The sequence below is a fragment of the Grus americana genome, chromosome 1 (assembly GCF_028858705.1).
Source record: "Grus americana isolate bGruAme1 chromosome 1, bGruAme1.mat, whole genome shotgun sequence".
Taxonomy (NCBI): Eukaryota; Metazoa; Chordata; class Aves; order Gruiformes; family Gruidae; genus Grus; species Grus americana.
Window position 1 is genome coordinate 162,107,645 of NC_072852.1, and position 26,575 is coordinate 162,134,219.

At 41.0% G+C, this 26,575-nt stretch overlaps 1 protein-coding gene across 1 annotated transcript in view; it reads right to left on the minus strand.

Moving 5' to 3' along the window:
* The window catches only part of DNAJC3 (DnaJ heat shock protein family (Hsp40) member C3), a 37,141-nt gene extending 20,858 nt beyond the window's left edge, over nt 1-16,283 (minus strand). Inside the window, exons 1-4 of the mRNA XM_054827677.1 lie at nt 16,050-16,283; nt 9,720-9,830; nt 6,120-6,244; nt 4,975-5,049 (exon numbers count right to left, since the gene is read on the minus strand). Coding sequence (XP_054683652.1) covers nt 4,975-5,049; nt 6,120-6,244; nt 9,720-9,830; nt 16,050-16,131 — 393 coding nt within the window. The 5' untranslated portion in view covers nt 16,132-16,283. The remainder of the gene's footprint in view (nt 1-4,974; nt 5,050-6,119; nt 6,245-9,719; nt 9,831-16,049) is intronic.
* Between the last annotated feature and the right edge of the window lie 10,292 nt (nt 16,284-26,575).

Sequence of the window (26,575 nt, forward strand, 5' to 3'; positions counted from 1 at the left end):
ACTTGGTCATTTTCTCTAGGACACAAGTAGGGCCACAGATAATATTACGAGACATATAAAAAGGGCTGCCAGGGCTTGCACTGCTTTTGCCATCTTTTCAGAATGCCTTCCATCAACCAAAGTATACCAATATTCCTTTTATTTTTACTAAAAATCACATGCTTAAAGATTAAATATTCCAGGGCTTTCATGGATTGAGGCCTTAGACACGAGTGTGGATGTGCCCACAGATCTCTCCTGTTGACTTCTATTACTCAAATAGAATAACCAGAAGAAACTTGATATTAAAGCATATGAACACTCAACCAAAGTTGGAGCAGAGAAATAAATACTCTTCACATACTGTGAGCAATGACTTTAGAAAGTCACCTAAGGACTTCTGCTTAATGCCCGTTCCATCCTGGGCACAAGAATTAGATCTCTCTGCTGACACCTGTTGAAAGTTTTATTACCCTCTAGGTCCTAGATTTCCAAACTGATAGCTGAGTTGCGAAGGAAAAAGCTAAGGAGCTTCTGAAGATTAATGAGTTGTAATTCTGTATCGCTGGACAGAAAAAATTCCGGCCCATGTAAGGAACTGCATCAGCTTGGTGCATCTGCTGGCCAAAAGGAGAGGTTTCTAGAAATGTAGTATTGCTTAACATGGCAAGGCATAAGTCTGAATCATGCCTTTCAGCCAACAGGGAAGTACAGAGGAGGAGGGAAAAAAAGGCAATCTAAAAATAAGTCAGGAAGGCCGGGGTCTCAAGAGGCTCTGCTCCTGAAAGGAGTACTGCCATCCTTTCCAGTCAGGCATTCCCACTGCCTGCTCTCATAATGGCACTGCCTCACAAAATAGCCAGTGCCAATATGCCACAAGGGGTAGAAACATCCAAAGAGAAACTGCTCTGCTTAGCAATCATGTAACTTTAAAAAGGTTTAGGGTGCTCATGAAACTTTTTCCACATACTATAAAACTGTGTAGAAAGAATGTAAAGGTATGGATTTTTTTTTTTTCTTCCGTGAGTATACACTAAAGGATAGCTTTTTATTATATGTAAAGAATAGTTTCAATGATTCTTTTAAGCTCTACACAAAATCTCTGCTGTCACAAGCTGGGAAAGTTTAACTGTCATCCTCCTCTCTGTTTAGACGGGCTCTCCATCAAAAATGACTGCATGTCCAAAACTACTGAGAACCCTTTCAAGGAGCATGACTCCAAGAGAAAGTGGAGAAGGGATGGGAAGACAAAAATACTTTTCAGAGTCTCCACTGGGATTCAACAGACTTCTGGAATATGCTAGGAGAAAACAGCATCAGTCACCTTGCAGTTCTGGTCAGCACAGAAAGCAACACTGGTGACACTGACCCTTAATGCAAGTGTCATACAGAGAGTTACAAACTATCTCGTTCCTATACATCCGTCCTTGAGTAGTCCAAGTAAAATCACTTTCCTTAGTTTTCACACCCTGACCTTGTTTCTCCAACTCAAAAGTGGGGACTATTTTAAAATCTGATCTACTCCCTTGAAGCCAACACCTGACCCAAACAACCAACCTCTTGTGTGAAATCACACAAGAGATAACACATCTATTATCACTCAAAGGCATATAATCTCCTTCAAAGAAGGCTGGCTTTACCAGAAGAAAGTCCATCTCATTTACACAACTATTTCCTCAGGAAAAAACCCCAACTTAACACTGAAGGTAAACACTCTCATATTTGACACCCCGTAATTCATTTCTGTACACATACAACAACCTCAGGATCACCTCTTCTAGATAGTGTTCTGAAACCCTGTACAGTAAAGAAAGTGGATTATTTTTCTTCAAATTAAGACTTCCCTTTCAGTGAAAGGGGGATGGATGAGGTGGAGGTCTGTTTTGCTTTTTAGATACAGCATTTCCATCCCATCTCTTCATGATACTTCTGCAGACTCTAACATATGACCAGGCTGCCGCATGCCTACTGACTTACAGTGACTGCAGATTCAGAGCCTATGCACTGTTCATGCAGGATGGCCAAAGTTTTTTTTTCTCCAATTTAGGTCCAGATTTGGACACCAAACTTTGCTGATGTGATACATGTTTACCCAGAATCACAGCATTCTAGTCAGCTGATATCCAGCCAAAGTGAGAGGCTAGAGAGCTGTTCATACCCTGACCTACATTTACCCAGCTGAAGAGCAGAAGCATAGATTACATACTCTGTTCACCTGTAAAACACACAATTTTAAGTATCCAAGACCATAACTAAATTCTAGCCTAAAAGCTACTGAGATCCCACTGGCATTTCTTTGGACCATATATGCCCTAGTAGTAGAAGGAACTTTAATTTCAAGGTACAACTTACTACTTCTGACTTGCTGACAAGTAACTTATGTCAAAGGTTCCTAGTGGCTACTATATAGCTTTCCCTTGCCACTTTTGGTAGCAAAGACAAGAGTCTGGATGTAAAAGTCTTGAAATCATTTGGAAACATATTCAACCCCTAACAGCCTTCCTCCTTCCCTCCCCTCCTCTCATATACAAAAAAAAACCCAAAGAAAAACAGAATGTTAATACATTTCACAGTATTGTGACTCTCACTTCCTCTCATCAAGAGATATTTAAATGCAAACATACTGCCAGAGTATATTAGGCATTTTAGATACTCTGACGGAGTGTCTAAATAATCCGACTATCTGAAATATTTAGAAGAAAGCAAGGGAAAACTCTCAAAGAAGTATGTATTCTACTTAAAAGATTAAACATACATAGGATAACTTAATCCCCTCCCTCATATGAATAAATTAATATATTACAAAGGATTACTTTAATATTGGCTTATTTTACTTGAATATACTGTACTTAACTGAAAATTGTGCTCTTCAAAAGAGATTGCTTGCCATATTCTCTAAGTACATGAAGGCAATATTGTTCACCAAACCAAGGAAACTGGCAGTAAGATTTCGGACCAATATGCTATAAGTCAGCTTCTGAGAAGAAACTCTGTTCTACTTCAGATTTAAAACTTGACTGAAGACTGAAACTATTTGACTGACCAAAGGCAGCAATCTAAATTTTTGCAGCTGGTTTGGGAAAAAAGGCAAGCTACTTGACAGTTGACTGGAGAAGCATTTCCATATGCAGCATTAATACTCCAAGAAACAGCAATTGCAAGAAGATGCATACACAAACTCATAATCAACACTGATATCACGTAATTGCTATTGCAGCAACTATGTCATCAGTTAATCAGAACTGAACAATGTTCTCCCACACCTACAAACAGCAGGGCTGCACCACAAACAGCTGTGCAACTGCAGACCACACACCCGAGAAACTTACTGAGGAAGCAGCAGCAGGAAGAAGAGCTATTGCTACAGGAATTTCAGAATTAGCTACTGCAGCTTTGCTACAAAGACTGGCTGGTGCATTCATACCCGCGAGAGCCATTCCTCCTAACTGCCCTGCAGAGCGTGGAGTATAACTGCTTTTTGTCATACATACTCACTAGTAAGATTTCCATTAAACATCTGTAATCTGCAATGCAGAACTGCTTTCTCCATCACACTCTTCAAAGAGTCAACAAGACAGCATCAGTTACACTTGAAAATTCTATTTATTTTGGCATAAGGTACATGCAAGCTGTTCAAACTAGCAACTCTTGAAGAGTAAGCAAGAGTAAGTATGAATCTTATTTATTCTCATGCTCACAGAATTTTTGTGCAACAGAGAGGGAATCAAATTTCACATATTCTCTGAAGAATTTTGTCGTGGTTTAACTGGGCAGGCAGCTAAAACAACCACACAGCCGTTCGTTCACTCACTCCCCCCTGCACAGTGGGATGGGGGAAGAGAATCGAAAAGAAAAAGGTAGACTCGTGGGCTGAAATAAAGGCATTTTAATAGGACAGAAAAGAGGGAAAAAATAATAAACATAATATACAAAACAGGTGATGCACAACACAACTGCTCACCACCCAGAGCTGATGCTCAGCTAGTTCCTGAGTCACACCACCTCCCTGCCAACCACCCAGTTAAATATGGAGCATGACATCATATGCAATGTCCCTTTGGCCAGTCTGGGTCAGCTGTCCTGGCTGTGTTCCCTCCCAGTTTCTTGGGTGCTCCCCGCCTTCTTGTTAGCAGATCAGTATGAGAAGCTGAAAGGTGCCTGACTGCTTGGCAACAACTAAAATATTAGCATGTTATCAACATTATTCTCATACCAAATCCAAAACACAGCACTACACCAGCTGCTAGGATGAAAATTAACTCTACTGCAGCTGAAACAGGTTGTATCAGTTTATTTTTGCAGTGTAAAGCCAAAATGCACAAAACACCCACTGAAAGAAAAAACAACCCAAGTGAGTTTTAGTTGGGTAACATCTAACTGTGTATGGAAACTCTGGGCACTTCCTGATCGTGGAAAGAAAGTATTGTCAACACATTCATGAAAGATGTAAAATTCCTCTGCAGATGAGAGGACACACAGATGCATGCCTCTGAAATTCACGGATTTGAACAGCCTAGTGACTAAATTAAGACCCCAGGATCCTTCTGCAATCAGTGAAAAGAGATAGGAACCTTCAAGGGCTGATCCATGAGGCCCCTAGTGATTTTCCAGGGTGACCTGAATATGATGATGTAAAGCAGGGTTCAATTACGTACTTCAAGTCCCATGTCACTTATCCTTTCTTTCTGAATGAAGACTGCGCCCTCGTATAGGTGTCATCAAGCAGACATCATGAAGCGTCAGACACTTTTTTTTAGAGCGCTATGCTACTTCATGCAACACCTTCTGATTTCAACTTCTTCACCACACTAACTTTATCAGTCATTTATTCATACAAGGTAGCTTAGCTACAATACCTTTAAAGAACAGGAAAGACAAAATCAGATATACATACACATATGCACTAGGGCATCAGAGTGGAGATGAGGATGAGACCTTGGCTCAGAACCCAACCTTCAAAGCAGTGATGCAGTTTGATTTAGGACTCCAACTTACCACATTTTTAAAGTCATCCTCTGCTTCATCAAATTTTCCTTGCTTGAGCAGTAAGTGTCCTCTCTGTAATCTTGCCTAAAATGAAACATTAAGATAATTCATTTTGTTTTACAAACTGGAATTCACCAAAGTATGTAAATAAGCTTCAGTTTGCTTTAGCAGCAAAAAAAAGTTTCACTTTACTACAGGTAACAAACTGAAACAGAGACCACAACAGCCATTCTTTGTCTTCTCAATTTGACAATGTTCTTACGAGGCCTCTGATGGCAAAGGATCACTCTGCACCAGAACTGAGGGACAAACAGCAGCCACAGTTTTTATGAGCAGCTGCAACTCATGGAAAGAACTGATTTGAAGAGTTGCATAAATCAAAGTGAATGTTTACCTTACACCACCTTCCTGATTATAACTGCTTATAGATTTTAAGAAATTAGCAGAATAAACAATGCCCACATTTAATTCTCTCACTAAGCTTTCAGAATAATAGAAGCCATGTAAAAAGACAAGTTAATAATTTAGAAGATTTTCATTTACGATAAGAATATTTTCATACAACAATGAATGTAATGTTTGCTCCTTCACTGTAAGCTATACAGGACATGCCACTGTCTACGGAAAAGGGAGACAAGAGAATCAGACAGAGAGGACTCCTGCAGTCTCCAACTAATCAGGCAGTCTCCACACATGGTAAGCAGAAGTAAGGAAGGGGTAAGTAAATCAGAACTTGTAACAATCCCATAGGAAGACAGTGAGATTAGGACAGTTCCTGTGGAGAAGAGATGCCTCAAATCAAATGCTGATTAAGACAGAAGAAAAATGGAGGCATCTGTGCACTCTCTTCCTGACCCCACTCTCAGAGGGCATAGCCTTGGTGACTTGAGAGGAGAACCACAAGTGAGAGAAGGAAAGTGTTTAGCACAAAGTCATGAGGAACATGAACTTAATAAAACTACTATTAGCTGTTAGAATAACGGGCTAGACTGCACTCAGAGTTGCAAATTCAAGCACATACAGCACTGCCATTATTTTATTCCCATTTAAAGCTTTCTGAGCAACAATGTATTTTCTATTTCTGTTTAGCAAAACCTAAAAAAAAGCAAGGGCTTTTTTACGCTTGAACAATTTTCAATTCCAGTAATACTTACTGATGTGAAGTCCTGCTTTAATTCAACCACTTTACTTAAATCACGAATTGCTGCTTTAGATTTGCCCATGGCTAAGTACACTGTGGCTCTTCTGTAATAAGCAATGTAGTTATCAGAGTCTCCCTCTGCAAGTGAACAAACAGTAATCAGAATACTATCTCAAAGCAACTAAAACTTTGGGTACAGTGAAATTAATGACTAAAATTATATTACCTGAGTTTTAAGCCTCTGGAAAAAACGGTATTTATCAATAAAACATAACATTTGCAGTATTATCCAAGCAGTATTTTCTGTGCAGTTTGATTATTTAACAATAAAGGTTACAGAAAGACAGTAAATGCCAAATAATTAAGAGTACTGGAGTTGAAATATGTACGTGTTTCAGCTTTGTACAGGAAAACAGTCACTATATACTAACCATTTATCTCTAACTGCAGGCCTACATTTGAAAGCACATTAATTCATCATTCTCTATCCCAATCCCTGTCCATCATATAGGATGCAAGCAATTAATCCCAAAATGACCAATATGTTAGTCCAATGTTGTCACAGGCACATAAATCCTTTACACTATCCATTGTCCCTGCCCATAGCAGGGGGGTTGGAACTAGATCATCTTTAAAGTCCCTTCCAACCCAAACCATTCTATGATTCTATGAAATAGCAGCAACTTATTTCTTTAACATTCCAGTAGGCACCAACACTCCCTCTCAACAGCAAACACACACATGTACATTATCAAAACCTGAAGGCTACCTTCAAGACCCACAGACTCCATGTTGTTTGCTGGTCAGACTTCCAAGATCCAGCAATTTTAACACTCTCTAGGCTAGCACATGTATATACACCCTTACAGCAGACAAGTATCAGTCTTGGAAACCAAAAAGAATTTTCTTAAGATTTTCCTCTGTACAGTATTTCAAAGCAACAGATAACAGTTACTGTGGGCTCTCAAGGAAAGGTAACTTAGATCACCCAAACTACTACATTAGCAGAGGCTGGAGCACCTCTCCTATGAAGACAGGCTGAGAGAGTTGGGATTGTTCAGCCTGGAGAAAAGAAGGCTCTGGGAAGACCTCTCAGCAGCCTTCCAGTACCTGAAGGGGCCTACAGAAAAGCTTGGAGAGGGACTGTTTACAAGGGCATGGAGTGACAGCACAAGGGGTAATGGCCTTAAGCTGAAGGAGGGTAGGTTTTGATTAGATATTAGGAAGAAATTCTGTACTGTGAGAGTGGTGAGGCACTGGCACAGGTTGCCCAGAAAAGCTGTGGATGCCCCCTCCCTGGAAGCATTCAAGGCCAGGCTGGATGAGGCTTTGGGCAACGTGGTCTAGTGGAGGGTGTCCCTGCCCACAGCAGGGGGGGTTGGACTAAGTAATGTCTAAAGGTCCCTTCCAAACCATTCTATGATATGCAGCAGAAGACAGTAAACATTTTATTGTGCTATTAAAATAATAATAATTAAAAAAATTCAATCCAGAATTTGTAGACAAGAACATCCACATCTGAGGAACAAAAGTATTTCTCTTCCTAACCTCATTTGAAGTTAAAGTTGAACTTTAAAATAAACGGAACAAATAGCATTGCCAAAAATCTTATGGTCAGTAACCAAACTTCATATCTGGCTACCTCCATTACCAAAACACTAGTTCAGTTCTCACTGGAAAAGGTATCTGCACTCCTCCTCTATAATGTCTTGCCTGTGGAAATGCTAACATCCAGCACTGAAATTTAACAACTCACATGCTTGTATGCCATCATTATGGACATCAAGTAAATTCAAATGTTACTATCTTTTTTAAAAAAAAAAAAAAAAAAGGAAGTATTAAGTCCTACTGCATTCAGGTAAGTGTACTGAGTAGGCATAAGTCAACAGCTGAAATTAAGGAACTTTATTAATACACAAAGGATGAAAGATAGGACAGAGCTAACCCAGAAAGCACATTCCAGCACTAGATAACGATCTTTTTGATTTTTTCCCCCTCAGTTCCCCAGTAACAATAATGAACAGTAATTGACATTTACCCAGAGAGAAGACATAAGCCATCAACTTAAGATGACTGAAGAAAGTTGAAAGATTAACCAGAGAGAAAATGGACAGCAGCCTTCTTTTATTTTAGATATTTGTGTATTGGGTTTGTGTGGCAAGGTTTTGGTAGTGGAGGGGGGGGCTACAGGGGTGGCTTCTGTGAGAAGCTGATGAAACTTCAGGCAATGAGGCTCAAATAAACATCCAACTAAGAATCCCACCAAGGTCACAACGGAGGTGGTCACATGGTAGTTCTACCAGCTGCTCAAGCACTGCTGGCAAAGCAGAGGGTTTCACCCCATGCAGGCACCCCACTGCTCATCCCACCTCACACCGCTGCTGCCTTTGCACCACCACCAGCATTTGCACGGCCACAGACTGAACTGGACTTTTCACCAAATCCAAGTTAAAGCTCACCAACCAATAATAAAGGAATAAACCACATTGTAACGCTAACTCTGCTCAGATCCCACAGGAATGCTTTGGCAGAGACACAGAAGGCAAAAGGAGTAACAGATCGCCTCTTGGTGGAACAAGCAACTTCCATAGCACAGAAAAAGAGGAAGTTTCCTCCCTCTACTCCCTTTATGTAAGGGAAGTTGATCTTGGGGAACTCAGAAAATATTAATAGCTCAGAATCAGCAGATATTTCATTTACATATTATACATTGGACCAAGGCATAAATAGAAAAGTCTCAATAGTATGTTTCATTACTGTGCAACACCTTGGTATTATTCTTCTCACAGAGAAAATGATGCACTTGCACACATTATAACAAAGTCCAACAACTTTGAAAAAAATTTAAAAAATCCCATGCAATTAAGAAACTGTAGTGTTAATGGACACTGCTCTTTACTGGTGCTGTCTGTCTCTATGCTTCAATTCAAGGATTTTAACCAGCAAAGTTGCTTTAAAATTTATAGAAGCAAACATTTAACTCCTCGGTTTGTTGAAAATGCAGAACATCAAAACGAGAACTCGCTAGCTGAGTATAAGGGAGGCACAGCTAATATGGTCTTCGCTGCCAGTTCAGTATCTCAAGCTTGCAGCATCAGTTTCACTGAGGTATCATCCACTTCAAGATTTAATTTAAAAAAAAACCCAAACCAAAACAAAAAAAACCCTCAAACTACTTCAAAAGTTGATTTTTTTTTTTTTTACAGTGCTGGAAAGAAGAAAGCATGGATAAACCTTCTGAAGACATACTTTGAAGAACTTCATAGAGATAAAATCTAATCTTGATGGGATTAGATACAGGGAATACCTCATCAAACAATACCGCAGTCAGATGTAATTGCTTCCTTTCAGCTAGCTTGCAGAACAGCAGTGACTTAGTGTTCATGTATCATGTAGGTAATTTAACAGTTTCTTTTATCAAAACAAAAGCATAAATATTCTACTGCATCTCTGTTGGCTCCCATCCAAACTGCTGCATAAAGATTATCCAACTTCTGTGACACATGGAATGCAACTTGCAAGAAACCAGGACACTTAATGAAGCAAACAGTAGGAAAAAAAACCCTCCCCCAAAGGTATTTCAGAGAAAAAGTCACTTTCCTGAGATACGTACCTATAGCCGCATGAAAGTGAGACAAAGCATCTGCTAGCTGTCCAGCAGCCAATAACTTCTTTCCCATTTCAAGTTGTTTTTCTACTTCTGCATTTATTCCACATTCAGCTCCTTAAAAAAACCCAAAAAGATCAAGGTTTTGAATGACCAGTTTGATTATACCAAATGCATACAGTGATAATAAAATACAAACTATTATTGATAGAGGCGCACAAGTCACATCATCTCATACTAAAACCTGCAGTCTAATAAAAACGTAACACATCTTCCCTGCCCCCAAAATAAACACTGTAAAACACTAAATAGCAAGAAGGCACCAATTATACATTTCTATTCTTGTCTATACATTCAGTAACATACTTTTGCACAAGCAAGTTTTATACATCGATCCTAAAAACACTTTGACAAAATATATTTCTATGTGGGCTTTCAATTTCAAAAGAATCTGGAAAGATGCTCATAATCTACACATAGCAAATAAAAAAGGCTTTAAGTTAAATTTCATGACTGTACTGATAACTTAGGACTCAACTGAGAACTGTTAGCCACTGCAGAGATTGGCTTCTTATCCACTGCACTTCTGTCTCATCTTTATCATTTCCAAGGCAAAGTGTTTCCAGAGTGCAATTTTTGATACAAACAATTAAAATTCTCACTCCTTTTTCATTTAGCCAGTAGTATGAAAATCATAGTAGAGTGGTATGCTTTCGGAGAACCAATTTAAGTTTAAAGCTAATAAATCGCTGCTGCTCAACCAACAGGGAAAGACCATTGTGAAGAAATAAGTTGCTAAGCGCAAGTACATGCTGTACATACATCAATTCAGCCGCAGAGGTTTTTCATTTGTACTGGTTCCAGTATTCTTCAAATCAGGACAGAATTTCACCACAACCTACCAGTTTATGACTATTAAAGCTTTCATACTATGAGCAGTTTTCTTTTACTAAGAGGATACCTTATGCATAAATTTAAGCAAGGTAATATATTAAAATCCTGAATAAATAGTTCTTTAGAAAACAATTACTCAGAATCCGTTTCTTTCACTCAGGTTTTGTATTGATCTAATTCAGATAGGCACTCGAATTAATCTTAAATACGAAAATGCAGTAGCACTTTGAAGCAGTTTCTTAGAGTTTGAATAAAAATGTTACACTACACAGACTGAAGTATATTAAACCTTCTCATACTGAAAGGTGATTAAACAACAAAGTATTTGTAATGAAAGAACAATAATTTCTGATCACCAAGTCATCAAGACTTTAGAACTAGGAACTCTTGGCACCTGGGATCTTAAATTAATTTACCCTTCCTACTCATTAATATGGTTCATAATTCTTTTAATTCCACATTATAAGAAAATCATCGAGCTGTCCATACTAAAATGGACAAAATGCCTGCTGTATCCACTGGAAAAAGCTCTGTCTGCTAAAAGATTGATAATAATTCAGCAAACTGGATTCAGGGGCTGCAATGCAATTACTTGCTTTAGAACAATGACAGCAAACAAATTCCTTTAATTGACGGAAATGACTTTGTAAAATAAGCACTAAGTTTCCAGTCAGTTTTTGTTTAAACAGATTAAGTTAAAAAAGGAATTACTTATCACACAATCAATTTGGGGATCTTACTAAACGATGCATTTTAAAATCCATTCTAGGTATGGATAGCTCTGAATAAAATATGAATAGCTCCTCTGATAGTGGAGACATTTCTTGACAGTGATTTTTTTCCACACACAATATTCTCCTTCAAGGCAGTTTTTATGTGAACATCCAATTTTCAGAAAAATGGACATTCCTCTTTGCCATTTTACTTTTCTAGCTTAAAGCTTTGATCATTAAGTAGTCCAATGTCCTCTAAAATGATAAAACAAGCATTGGAGAGGAAAAAAAACCACACCAAAGCCAACAAAAGAAATGGGGGAAAAAACTCGCCACAAATTTCCTTGGCTTTGGAAGTATACTGGTAACAAAGCAGATATCAAACCATAAACAGTCTGAAGTATTTAACATGAGCTAAAACAAACAAGCAAAAAATTCTCAAGCTTCATTCGCATGTGGGGAGTGATGGGAGGGATATCTGAAATCTTTCAGAACTTGTCAGTTTGGAGTGGTATTCTAGAAGCGGGCTGTAAATTGCTCTTTGATGAACCTTCCATCCACCTAAACATGACGTTCAATTCTCACAGTCTCAGGCATCTGAAGGAGTGTCCCTGTTTCAAATTTAGTCATATCAGGATTACCCTAAGAATACATTTTCCACAATTAAAATGTACCTATACTGTTCAGTGTCTTTCATACACATTATGTTCAGTACAGTTTTACAGTTACATAATACTTTAGGCAGGAGAGCCATCTTTCTCCTTGATAATACTGAAGATAATAAAGGCAATGAGAAAGGTGACTGTTAAAAGTAAACAGGTAAGTAAGAAAAGCAGGAGCAACACGGACAGAGAAATAAGGCAAACCATAAAGGACTGTAGGCTGCCTGCAGAACAAGACTAATTATACTAGACATACATTAAAACTTGGCTCTACAAGTTGCTGAGCATCATAAATTGATGAGGTAATCTCCAACAGGAGCCTATATAGTCAGTATAACCATGATGAAAAGTGACATTTACTGTAACTACTCAGGAACACTATACACTGACCTGATAGTTGGGCTGTTTATTCATATAAATATACTGCTTATTCATTTTCTGGCTGTAAGCAAACAATTGCTCTAAATAAACCACCCCACAGTAGATATCTAGAAACTGTTAACATAGGCACAGGAGTCTAAGGACTCAAATTCTGTGTACCCTGTTTGGGTACCTATTCACTCTTTGGTCTGGGAATGAACATAAGGACTCAAGTTCAACCAGAGGAAAACACAAACCAACCCGACAGAGCACTTTCCAACAGATAGACAGTCATTAGTAAACTGGATACCAAGGGCCCAGCACTTCAGCTGAAGAAGCTTTGTACGCTCCAGGAAGAAACTAAATTTATGCGAGAGATATACAAGCATACTATTTATTTTTTTAAAACTTCCAAATACTTTAATTTGAATATTATTTCTAAAGCCTGCCTAATTGTTATCTGTTCACCAAGGACCTCAGACAACCACACGCAAGAGCCCCAACAGTCAAATCAAGTCGAAGATTCTGGAGAGATTCAGAGTCTGTAGTCCTGGCACTGATGCTAGAGTGGAAGAGTAAAAAGAAACAAACAAACAGAAACAAACAGAACAAATAACAACAAAACCCCCAAACTACTCCAAGATAAGAATTGGTACCAGTCCTGACAACCCTAAAGAAGGAAGTCAGAAAGCACAGGAAAAATAAGCAGGTGCAGCTAACCTTTTTTTCCAGTTAAATACACTCACTTGAAGTAAGTTATAACTTCCTGGTAGGATTTTGTTTTACTAGAATAACTGATGCTAATATGTGGATATTTAAGTATATAAACTTCAACTATACCCTCATATAATCGGTCACATCTGCAGTGTAAAAAGCTTAAGAAAGTCCCCCAACCTGAAAACAGTTCAAGATTTTACATTTGTGTACACACTCCTCTTTTTCCCCCTATAGAATTTCCACCTACTTTCTTTTTTGTTTGTTTTAAATCTTGTCCCCAAGCTAGGTAATGGGACTATGAAAGTACACAGAATTAGTTCTGTGTACCAGAAACAGAATGGTTTCAAAGACAAACATGCATGTCAATAATCTTAATTACAATGATCTGATTCTTTTATTTTTTAACATAAAAGAGCTTGAAAATTGTCTTATTGTGGGAGATCCTGCTTTTGGGGCATTTTTTGACCAGAATGACCATGTTTAGTGTAATAAGTCTCAAGTTCACTGTTATTTTTAAACAGGTTTAGGGTTTGCTTTTACGTGCATTTGCAAGTGTTTTTCAAGGACAAGACTGAACAAAGTAAGCAGCAGACAAGCACCCACAGTTCCGGGAGCAGTACGAAAAGGCTTACAAGGAGTCTCAGAGCATCCAGCTGAGCCTCGTGTAACTTCCACCCATCAAGTTTTTACTCCCCTCATTTGCAAAGAAAATTGGTAAATATAGCTAAGACTGGCAAACCAAAAAGCCACCCCTGCCCCCCTCAAGTATCCTTTGCTATTTGGGGTGAGAAAAAAAAACCCCTCCCAAACTCAAGACAGAAACATACAGTGTGGGGTGTAGGAGTGAGGGAAACAAGGCTAGTGGTCTGACAATGAACTGAGCTCTGTATGCTTAAATCCCATTTCTTCTTCCCCTTATTGCATTTCCTTTCTTTTACTACTAGGAAGGAGAGGGGGAAGAGGATCAATACCCCTCTATTCTCCTCAGTCGCCTCTTTTTGTTGTAATTTCCGTGGACAAACAGCCACAAAGGATGAATCTCCCCAAGAGGTGATTTATGTCAACTGGGAGCTTATTCAGCACAAGTTGGGGTATTTGAAGAGGAGAAATTCAGGAAACACAACAGTAAGGGCTGAACTGCAACCTGTCACATCAGCAAGTATTCAAAAACTTTTTTACTGAACTCATTTACCAGCCAGATATAAATTAGTATTCATAGATATCAACTGTTAAATATGAAGTTAATACAGGCCAGCTGTTGCACCGATTCATGAATCAGATGGCACAAGGCAGACTTCTATTATGAAGACAGCAAGATGCAAATTTAAATGTGAATATGAACACCTTTGAGTTCAAAGAACAGTAATATTGGGGGGGGAAAAATCCAGATAAGTAATGTAACCCCTCTAAATACGTACTCTGGAAATTGAATTCATGAACTAAGAGGTTAGTACGTTGAGTGAATAAATCCAGAACCATCACTTTTCATTCTATTACTGTGCATCTTTATAAAGTGAAGTTAAGAAAACATCCCTCGAATTAGGTAACATGGCTTTGGTAATTCCACATAACCATTAAAATATATACTTGAAATAGCTTGGCAACTCCAAATAAAGAATCTTCAGCAGGAACATCACTGCCACAATCTTAGGGGGAAAAGAAAAGTATACTTTGATTACAGTTGTTATTTTTCCTCTAACACTACCAGAATACATATCCAAAAAAGCAATTCAACACGACAATATGTAGTCTTATACTACAGGGTATCTTTGCCATAGTATGTTCTGCTGCCACTTTGTCAGCTGAAGGATTCATTAGTTTAGTATATCAACTCAAGCCCACATCAGTCTCAAGTCTATCGATTTATTCTGACTATTGACAGCTTCAGTTCCACTTCAATCTGCCACTGCCAGTTAAAGAACATTCCTCAGGTGAAACTCTGCTTATGTGTACAATTGTATAACCAAGTTACACATTGAACAGCAGCCTGTGAATATAAGTTTGACCATACATGTGTTGCTGATAGTGTACTCTGAAAGCAAACAGGCCACACAAAGTGCAGATAAACTTCCCTGCTGAACTTCAAATACTAATGGAGGGGAAAAAAAAAAACCAAAAAACATCACAACAAAACCAAAACATAAACACAACTGTCAAAAGCCTCAGTTAATTTGTAGGTCTGGCATTAATAATGGCTGAGGAGGACCACTGAAAAAGCCTTTGAACTTGGAAACTGTGTAAAATTAATACAGAAGTGAGAAATTCAAGGTCAGTACGAAACTATCCAATGTTGTCACACAGTCATACTTGAGGACGCTGTGACAATTTCAAGACCTCACCGTAGCTCACACCCTATCAGCAGGCCAAGGAAAACGAAGCACACATCAAGCTACCTCCAACAACACCGCCAGGAATCCAGATAAAACCAAACAGGTTACAAGCAGTGACGGGGCCGTCATTACACACCCTTCCCAACACCCTTGATGAGGTGGCAGTTCTGTACCTCCTTCTTCCTCACACCCTTTCCAGAAATATTCCCCCCCTCCCAGGACGTCCCGCGGGGGCTGCCCCGCCGCCATGGCGGTGGTGGCCCCTGGGCCTCTCCCCGGCCCGGCCAGCCCCGCGCACCACCTGGCTCCGGCCCGCCGGCTCCCTGCGGGGAGGCCGCAGCCCCGCCAGGTCCGCTCCGCTCTCCCCCAGCACCTCGGCCCGGCCACCCCACAGCCCGGGCGGACACCCCAACACGCTCAACCGGCGCGACCGCTGACGAGAGCCCGGAAGGAGGGAGGACGAGCAGCCACCGGGTCCCCCCCTGCCGGGCACCACTACGGCCCCAACAGCAGCCTCACCTCAGGCTCGCTGGCCCCTCCTTACCGCCACACACACCCCGGCCGGGCCGCAGCTCCCCTACGCCCCCTCACAAAGCCCAGGCGGGGTCCCGACAGCAAAGCGCGTCCCCCCGGAAGCGCGGGCACCCCCCCGGCCCTTACCCTGATACTGCAAGTCGAAGAGCACGAGCAGGAAGGGCAGCGCGGAGCCCAGACGGCCGACGGAGGCCGCAGGAGACACCATCTCCGCCGCCCCCCGACGCCCGCGGCGACAGCCCGGGCCGACAGCTCCAACTTCTCCGGGGTGGGTCGTGGGCGCCTCTGATTGGCCGCGCCACGCTCGCCGAACGTGGAAGCGGCGTGAGAACGTCCGTCTGCGCAACGCCGGGCCCCGCCTAAGCAGCGAGGGGGGGTGGGCGGGGAGCGGGGAGAAGGAGGGGGCGCGGCTCCGCGCCTGCGCGGCATACAAGGTGGCGCCGCCGCCGCCGCCGCCACTGAGCTTGCGCAGAAGAGTGGCTGCCCTGCTCCCGCGCATGCGCAGGAAGGCGGAGCGACACCATCGCCTACAGCGGCCTGCCGTCACTGCAGATGGTGGTGTGGGCCCCCAGACATCCAGCGGAACGATAAATCCTGAGTGTCCCCATCTGCCCACCCCCTCCCACCGCAGCCAGGCTGCTCCTGGGGCGAAGAGAGCTTTGCTGTAAGCCTGGGTTTAGCCCATCTGAGGGTGCTCTGCAGATGCTGGCAGGCCTGGAGAAGGACGCGGGCTGCTTGCCCTGGGCCAGCCGGGGCTAATGGAGCGAGTTTAACACTTAACATCAAGCGCCACTTTTTGGGGTGTGGTGGTTGCTGTTAGCCTTCGTTCTTCGAGGGCAGTATCTCTGGACTACTCAAAAAAAAACCAAAACCAAAATCAGACAACTGGGCAGTAAGCCACAAATTGATCCTGGTTCTTGATCGCTGTCTGACGTAGCCGTAGAGCAGAGGAAGGCAAGTCCGACTTCAAGCTCTGCTTGTCACCAGGATACTGTTTTCCACTGAGAGCAAAGCCGAGATAGTCAGCGTGGCCTTAACTGTATGCTGACCTCCAGGCATGCCAAAAAACTACTAAGGAATTTTCCAGACTGCAGAAAGAATGATGATAGGACTTAACAAAGCACAGTATTTTCATGTTAAAAGTTTGTATTGGATCTGTAAACTGAAAGCCGAGCCTATGTAAGATAGCCTGCAATCTAACACATACTTTTGGAGACCTCTTTTCCTTTTTTTTTCCTAATGAAAATGCAATGTATTCTTAGCTACCACAGAAAAACTAATCTTGTATGTGCCTAGTTGTTCATTGTTTCAAATTATCTATCTACTGTTGTTGGATAAACAGTTCATATTAGGGATGTATTACATATTATATCCTATCAATGTAAAAAAAAAAATTAATCTTGTTCTCAGGGGAAATCTGCTGAGAAAGTAAAAACTTGAGGCTTGAAGTCTGATTTGGCAACCACAGAAATTTCTTTTTCCATTCTGCAGGTCACATTACTTTTCTCACCATAGATGATAAAATTTACAAGCTTTCTTGAAATATCAGACAGGGGAAAAAAAGTAAGTTATCCCTCTTCAATGTTGCATTTGGGAGATGATGCTTCAAAGGTATCACCTTGAAATTTGACCTGCAGAAGATACCCCGAAATAAGAACTTGAAAAAAATAAGAAGGCATAGATGTGAAATGAATAATTGATGACATTCTAAAGATGTCAGCATGAGAAAGAACCTGACAACTCTGTAGCAGTATGGATAAGACAAAATATGAAAGCCTAAAACTGACCTGACCAAAGCCAGATATAATGAATATGAAAGGGAATTTACACCTCCAACCCTCTAAGATAACTGAAAATAATAGTAAAGTTGATGATATACTTAATGGACTGTTAATAACAAGATTAGGAGAAAACAATCTGAAGAAAAATCAGTACCTCATACTGAGAGGTACAAAGATTCAAGCATCAAATCCCTTAAAACAAGATGAAAGTAATACGATTAAAGTGTCAAGTATCAAGCCCTTGGTCCTTGACCTTGGCCTTGAAATATTGAGCCAAGGTCAGTATTTCAACCTGACACAGTAATGTAAAGAACAGTGTGTAATGCCAACACTGCAAAATGATCTGCTCAAAGAGAAAGCATTTATCATTGTCACTGTGTGCTAGAAATAAACAATAATTCTTGAAAGAGACCATAAACCATGAAGGACCGTTCTTGATTATCATGGATCCCCAAACATATATTATTCCCATATTAAGTATAAACCTGGGAGAAAAAGTTCTTTAACAGGTATTCCCTTGTGCAATTTCAGAAGCAGAAGAGGAGAGACTTGAAAGAACAAATGCTTAAGACTTGCCATTATATTTTGGAATTCGAAAAATAACAAAGTAATACAGCTGTAATGCAAAAAGTCTTTCAAATGGATTCATCAAAATTAGACTGGTATCAGAAACAAGTTTCTTCAGCAGTCTTGAGTTTTGGAGTGAAAGGGTGGATGGCGAAGTGCTCAAAAGACAGAAAACCAAGGAATTTTCTCCGAGTTACTGCTGGTAATATATATAGTAACAGCAGAGGGCGGCAATTAGCAAGGAATGACTCTTGAAGCTACTCGTTGCTTCTAATAGAGACGGTGAACATATGGTGGAGATAGTTAAATCTGTAGTTTCTATTTATTAACTGAGAAACCTTCTCAGATATAATACAGTAAGAAGTCTGGATTGGATGTGACAACACACAGGGACTCGATTCCAAAACCACCCGAACAAATCCTGATACAGGAAAAGAAGCAATATAGCAGACTGTAACGTTGCATGCACAGTCTGGTATGAAAATAAAGGAGGAGGTGAGAGAGGATGGTAACACAGAGATACTATTCTCAGGGCTGCTTCTTCTAAGAGATCTCTCAGACCTTACACCTTGTTTTTATTCTGGCCTATGTACATCCCTATCAGAAATTCAGCTGTGTTGGAGCTAAATGAAATAGTAGTGTACATCTGGTTAACATGGGATTATTGTTTATGTAGCCATATCTTTTGGTAATTTCACATTTGAATTGGTGTTCATAGGAGAGGACTTTAGGGAAATTCCTTTTTCTGGGCTCCTTTTGCAGTAAATGGAAGCAGAAAGGCTCCTACAACCTGCAGTTCAGTGCAAGAACTTAATTTACATGCTCTAAACTTGCACTTGGAAAAGCTTCTCTTTGTCCATGGACTTGAAAGGGAGTGTGAGGGACCAGGCTTGTTTAGGGCAAGGCTAGCTTCTGTTAACACTTTTTCCTCTGTATTGTCCTAACAAAATTCTGCATCTATGTCTTCATCATATCTATGATGGAAGGAGTACATGTCTGGTGTGGAATTATTTAGCCCTCTGTGCTATGACCTTGTATGTAGATGCTATATAAAAATACTAGGTACTACCTGCTATTTATACTGCTAGAAATATGCTCTACATAGCCTGTTTGGTCTCATTTATTTTAAGCTTGTTGTAATACAGGTCCTCAAGTCTGCTTTATTCACTAAGGTATATAACTAGTTAATTTCTTAACAGGGCTGTATTATATGCAGGACGGAAGTTGGAAAAGGGAAATTAGACATCACTGTTTCCTTACATTTATTTTAAATTTATTTTAATTGGGGGAATTATACTATGTCTGCAACTTTTCTCACTAGCTGTGGTAGCAACAACAAACTCCAAACATCTCAAAATGCATCCACTATCTCCTGCCTAACTTAACCTTCTGGTGTAATGAAGTGTCAAACAGGGAGGGAGATATTCAGACCCCCTATTATGCTTTACCTTGACATTTTAGTGTCCCAGTTAGAGTTAGCCAAGTAGCATATACTTCAGGGGTTTTTTTGTTTGAACCAGAAAAAGTCTAGAAATAATTCTATTTCTAGAATAGAATTCTAGGAAAAGGAAAAAGGAATTCTAGAAAATTTGGAAAAGGACCTGGGGGTGCTGGTTGACAGCTGGCTCAACATGAGCCAGCAGCGTGCCCAGGTGGCCAAGGCGGCCAACAGCATCCTGGCTTGTATCAGGAATAGCGTGGCCAGCAGGACTAGGGAAGGGATCATGGCCCCTATACTCGGCACTGGTGAGGCCGCACCTTGAATCCTGCGTTCAGGTTTGGGCCCCTCACTACAAGAAGGACATTGAGGTGCTGGAGCGTGTCCAGAGAAGGGCAATGAAGCTGGTGAAGGGTCTAGAGAACAAGTCTGATGAGGAGTGGCTGAGGGAACTGGGGTTGTTTAGCCTGGAGAAAGAAAAGGAGGCTGAGGGGAGACCTTCTCGCTCTCTACAACTGCCTGAAAGGAGGTTGTAGCCAGGTGGGTGTTGGTCTTTTCTCCCAAGTAACAAGCAATAGGTCAAGAGGAAAGAGCCTCAAGTTGCATCAGGGGAGATTTAGGTTGGATATTAGGAAAAATTTCTTCACTGAAAGAGTGGTCAGGCATTGGAACAGGCTGTCCAGAGAGGTGGTGGAGTCACCATCCCTGGAGGTGTTCAAAAAACACGTGGACGTGGTGCTTAGGGACATGGTTTAGTAGGCATGGTGGTGGTGGGTTGACGGTTGGACTTGATGATCTTAGAGGTCTTTTCCAACCTTAATGATTCTATGACTGATTCTATAAATTAAAACCTAATTTGAATTTGAAACAATGCAACAAAAACATTTTTTCAAGTATTTTGATTTCAGATAAAACCTCACTTTTGTTGATTTTGGGAGGGGGAAGTCTTGACAGAAAGCAAAATATTTCATTTATTATGAAAACACACCTCTTTTAAAATGTTTATTTTAATTTTTTAAGGCATAGAACATTTTTCAATTAAAATGCTACTCTGAAAGTAAAAAACTTTGCTTCAAACATTAAAATACTGTTATATTTCTGAAATAAAGCATTGTTTTGAAAATATATGGAAAAAGTTAACATTAATGAACTCTCCTCTTTTTTTGATTGAAGCAATTTGTGAAATTCAGCCTGTTTTCATAACTAGTTTTGATTTCCCTGAAACATTAATGAACTCTCCTCTTTTTTTGATTGAAGCAATTTATGAAATTCAGCCTGTTTTCATAACTAGTTTTGATTTCCCTGAAACATTAATGAACTCTCCTCTTTTTTTGATTGAAGCAATTTATGAAATTCAGCCTGTTTTCATAACTAGTTTTGATTTCCCTGAAACTGTTTTTGGTTTACTATCATTTATTACAAATTTTTTTCTCAGCTCAACTCCGAGTTTCAAACCTACATGATAACTGCAAGCTGTTTTTTTCTCTCAAATGTGTCTTTGATTTTAAAAACTGTGAAAAATATCAACAAAGTACTGTGCCATTACTGAAGGTGTTCGTTCCTATCTTATGTCCTGCCAAAACACCGAGGTCAGCAAAGCTCACACTTCTGAGAATTTGAACTAGAAGTTAGAGTGTGTATGTGTGCAGCCTTACCTCTGCCTGTTCTAGCAGACACCTCCATACTCTTCCTTCCTAAGAAGTGGGAGTTTCCTCTGTCTCTTGAGAAATTGTTCGAGCCATTGGGCAAAAGAATACTCCGCATTTTTACAAGCATGTAAGCCATAGGCATGTGATGCCATCTAGCATCCTCTTTTATGCATCCACCTCTGAATAAACAGGATTAATTTATCCTCTAACTGCTAACAGTCCAAAAAGGTGACAAAATTCGCCTTGCTGATGCAGCAGTGATGGCCTGAGGAAATGAAGCATCCTGCATCTCTCTTATGACCAGATATCCAGAGGCCAAGCAGAGGTTCATCTCTATATAAACATTGCCTCTCCTCACACTCGCGGGTTTGCTCCAGCTGATCCTTCTCGCAGTTCAGTACAGCAATCTGCAGACAAGTGCAACCTAAGGAAGACAACAAAGAGCTTGTCTACATCCTGCGGAGTGGCTGGTGTGTTGATTAACTCTTCATTTCCTTGTTTTCAGAAATTAGAGTTTTGTGAATCCAGGACTCTGAAAAGCCCTGGAGGGGCACAAAGTCCTAAGGCATGCCCTTAAATTTTGAGTATCAAGATCAACATTTGAAAAAACAAAAAGGAAAGGGGAAACGGATTGCCCCTGTATGCTTTGTAACTCAGGTTCTGAGAGATGGTGGTTCATTTGCCTTTTTCATACAGTTTATTTCTTGCCCACCAAAATGATTGTGTCCCAGTAAAAGTACAATGCAGTTGCTAGAAAAAGAACAATATCTAATGTAGGCCATTAAAAATTCACCTAGAGGTTACTAAGTGTTAAAAACTAAGTCCTTGATTTGGTTTCTGTGTTTAGTGACCTTCCTATCGCTCCAGTTATATCAACGGTTTCTCAATACAAAAAAGTTAGATACCACATGTGTCAGAGGATGGACAGCATATGTTTTTCTGAGTGCAATCCTGAGCTTGGCTGAGTGGAGCTCAGTGGGTGAACCCAATGGGTTGGAAGAGGGATATCTACCGTACTTGGAGCTGCAGGCCGCCTGGAAGCAATGCAAATACGATTCCTGTTTCAGTGCTGGGTCCCAAGCTCAATGACAGGGCTCTGGCGTATGCAGACTGTTTAGTTACAGCAGACAGTGAGCCAGGCTGAGGCTGACATCACTTGACTCGCTCTGCTGAGTATCTACAGAAGCTCCTGGTCAAACTCCAGTTTGGTAAAGGAATGGCCGGAGCCGAGGGGAATCACAGTCATCCTGCCTGAGGTCCTGCCTGCAGCCTTCCCTCTCCCTCATCACACAGAGGTACATAGTGCGTGCCCTCAGACTCTTGACATATGTAAATTAGGACAGGTCAAGAAGGGGGTTTGAATGGTCAAGAAAGTATCACGGTGCTAAAATTATGGTATCTGCACCTACCTTATTGTTCACATACTGGGAAAGAAGTTAATGGGAAGGCAAAAAGTCATCAGAAATCTGACAGCAATTTCAGGTTATACTCACCCAAGAAGTGAAAAAGCCTCAGGATGCGTTCTCAGCATATGACTTAGGTGTTCACCAGAAATTAGACAGATGGGATGCTATTACAATAATACCCATGGGTAAAGTAGATGAAACTCACAATCAGTGTGTTTGCAGACATTTCTTTAGAGTTAAGTTGAATTCCCTCCGTGTTTGGCAGAAAGGAAGATAAATGAACTGTGTGGCCGTCTCAGTAAAACCCAGCTAGACTTGTTATGTGAAAACAGACCTTCAAGAGAATCTGTTTTATTTGAAGAAAAGAAGAAGATTTAGTTGAAGAGTCTGAAATACCCAAACTTGAAAATGAAATTTGTGAAACTACATGGGGCTGTGTCTCTTAAAACTGCTTAATTACAGCTGGTGGAGTGTGTTTTGGAATGAAGGAGGTGGCACAGAGGAGACAGGAGAGTGGCTCATCCTGCCTTTCTTTTCTTTTAAATGCTTTGTTTTCCTGTGATAAAAATATATATTTAAATGATTTCTTCAGGTAAACTAAGTGATGGAAAGATTGAACAGATGGAAGTATTATAGGCATTAAAATTGAAAAATGTGCCATGGAGGGAGTTGGCAGGAAGGAAAAGATTAAATAAACTGAGAATCTGGCTAGACTCATTATTATACCTGTACCATGCTACTCAAGTCAACTTTCCACCAGAGTTAATGATTACTCGTATGCGTCACTCTGAGAGTACTGTAGCGGAAAGATTACTGAAGAGTCTATTTCTCAGTTCCCAAGACAGTTTTTCTTCTGCCCTTTCAAATTAAAACATCTTGTAGAACATGTATGGTATCCTCCTCCATTCCATGAAACACACAGATAAGGTTTTCATTAAGGCCTTGCATCAGGGCCCTGAGGGCACCCCCAGGCCTGGCTGCCCCTGCCCAGCCTCCCCCCACCTGCCCAGGACCCCATGTCAGCCCGCCGGGGCTGTCAGCCCCTGTCTCCAGCTCCCCATAGCCCTGCCCAGCCATGGGCCCCACCGGGCCTCGGCCCATCCCTGTCCCCAGTGAGGTGCCCAATGCCTGGGGCTGGGGCTGTCCGGGTGCCCCTCGGCTGCCCTGCTCCTGGCCAGGGGGTGGGATGGGCCCTGGCTGCTGGGTCCTGCCCTGGCATCCCATGGGGAGCAGCCAGCCCACGCCATGCCCTGACACCCCTGCTACCCAGGACATTTCCCATGTAGCCATGGCCAAGATGCCATCATATTTCACCACACAATCAGAATAATTTCTCCTTTTTGTGTTCTCCAGTTGCAGGTGCCCTCTATAAGCCTCACAAATACCTTGCCTCAATCAATATCCTAGGTTTACTTCTCACACTTTAACTCACTTTCCTCATCCCATCTTAATTTTTCCTTAGCCTTCTCATCAGCTTTCCCTAAAAATCGTTCTACTTCCTAGCAACCTCAGTTTTTCCCTACTCCTTTTTCCTGAATTCTACCAAAAAACCCCATATTAATCATTGCACCGTGTCAACAGAACATGGGAAATCCTCCTGGAACAACAGATCATAGTTTCATAATAATTTCATAAAACCATCACACACACACAAAACTACCTCTAGATGACTCTCTTAATTGCCAGAGTCTTCTACATTAAGTAAAGGACTTAAGTAGTAACATAGACTTAACATTATTTGATAAACTTGGACTGATCTTTATTTAAACCATTCCCTGCAGTAGGCTGGCATGTGGAAATAATAGTGCTCAATCATGAGACATACAGGCTAGAATAGGAAAAGTGTGTAAAGTTTGAAGTGTGACTGGGTAGAAGAAGCTGGGAATAAAACAATACAAGGGGAAGAAAAGGCTTTGACTTAGGACTCTAGAAAGTCTTAAAGTGCCTCAGTGCAAATTTAAGTTCCTAAAATTCCCATTCAGCTATCATCTATTACTGTAAAAAAAGATTGGAAGCTAACTGGAGAAGCTAGTATTTCACTGTCTTCTAGGCACCTAAAGAAAAAAAATACAAGACCTTGTCTGAAAACACCCAAATCACCGTGTCTTCAAGAAACAAGCTGCTGAGAGTCTTTTTCAGTGCTTCGTGATGTGACGATGTGATGATTACTGAACTTCAGAAGGCGGCCAAGATGGAGAAAGTTCACCATCTTTCAGGGCAGCAATTTACCTGTGGTGCTGGCTATCAGCTGAAACCTTCTTGGCAGATGCAGGTGCACATTGGATTCATGGTGATTGCACACCACTGCCTGTTTCTGCATGAACAGTAACCACCTGTCTGCGCCAGCCTGGCTGCTGGCTGTCCTAAACCTCCTGCATCAAGTCATGCTGATGGGGAAAAGCTAAAATGCTCTTGGTCCTCTCCAGTAAATCCATGTGTGTTTTAGGAGTGTACTTTTGTCACCAAGCTAGATGATAGGAGGAGGAAGGAACTGGGCACTAATATGGGTTAAAGAATACCCGCTCTTGCCAAGCGAGGCTGTACCACTTACAGCAAGTAATTAAAGATTAATCAAGCTTTGGCAGAAAGTAAGAGAGAAAAAATGAGACTCTGTCTAGCAGACGGGGTGATGGCCCTACCCTCACAGAATAGAAAACTTGGTTCTAGCTCTCATTCCAAGGGCTGCTTGTGTATTTTATATTAAACAGACACTAGAATAAGCGACCAAGATCCAAGTGTTTCTGCACATTTCATACACACCTCCCCTCATCAACTGATGAGAATCTCCAACATTTTCTCACCCAGTTAGCATTTACTTTGATATAAAAACCAGCTTCAGTAAGAGATCCTTAGAAGGTGTGCTGAATAGACTATGGTGTTGCTGTTAGGCCATTGTAACAAGCATATGGGGTATAAAACTTCTTGGACACAGAAGGGACTGCACTTGCACATCTCACTTTCTAAGTGAGTGCTCCAGTGATTCACATAATGTGCTCATCGACTCGTATTGCATATTTGTCTCTAGGCCTGACCCACAGAAGCTGTGACTGTCGCATTGCTAGTTTTCTAAGTCTTCTCTTCATTATTAGTGTTAATTAACATTTACCACACTAAAGCCTTGATATCCCCATCTTCCTCTGGCGATGCCTGCTTTAGTAGCCCAAGAGGAGCAGATCTGCAGAAGCAAGTCAGTACTGAGGACCTGACATACACTTTTACACATGTTCTGGTTTTCCTTCAGACTAGCTCTAGCCTGAGCCTCTGGATTGAACACCCATTAGTTACTGGAGCATGCTGAGGTACCCTTAGGACATTAAAAACTGAAGCATCGAAATGACTACTCATTTTCTTAAAGCTGGTATATGCAGCCTATGTACCCACAACAACACTGTCGCAACAGAATTTCATGGTTCAGGAAGAAAAGTTGATGCCTCGGTAAGTCTCTGAGCATACATGTTGAGAGCCAAAAATTTTCCAGAGCTTATTGCCTATGTGCTTTGGAAAAAAAACCCGGTCTCTCCCTGGTCAAATGGAACTCCTCAATGAAAATTAGGTGTTGTAAATGTGCAAGTCACCTCCTCTGCTGAATTTGCCGGCATATTTTATATTAAATACAAACTGTTTGAAATTTTCCTCCTTGCCACAAAGGCTGCACGGCATTTATTCTGGAAAAAATACAATTCAAAACCTTCTTCAAGGGAAGAGGAAGAAAATGAGGATCTGCTGTAATCTGCAGCCATTGGAATGATCCTACCTGCACGATACGATACATATTTACATTGAACCCAGCCTCTTCACCCGACATTCCTTA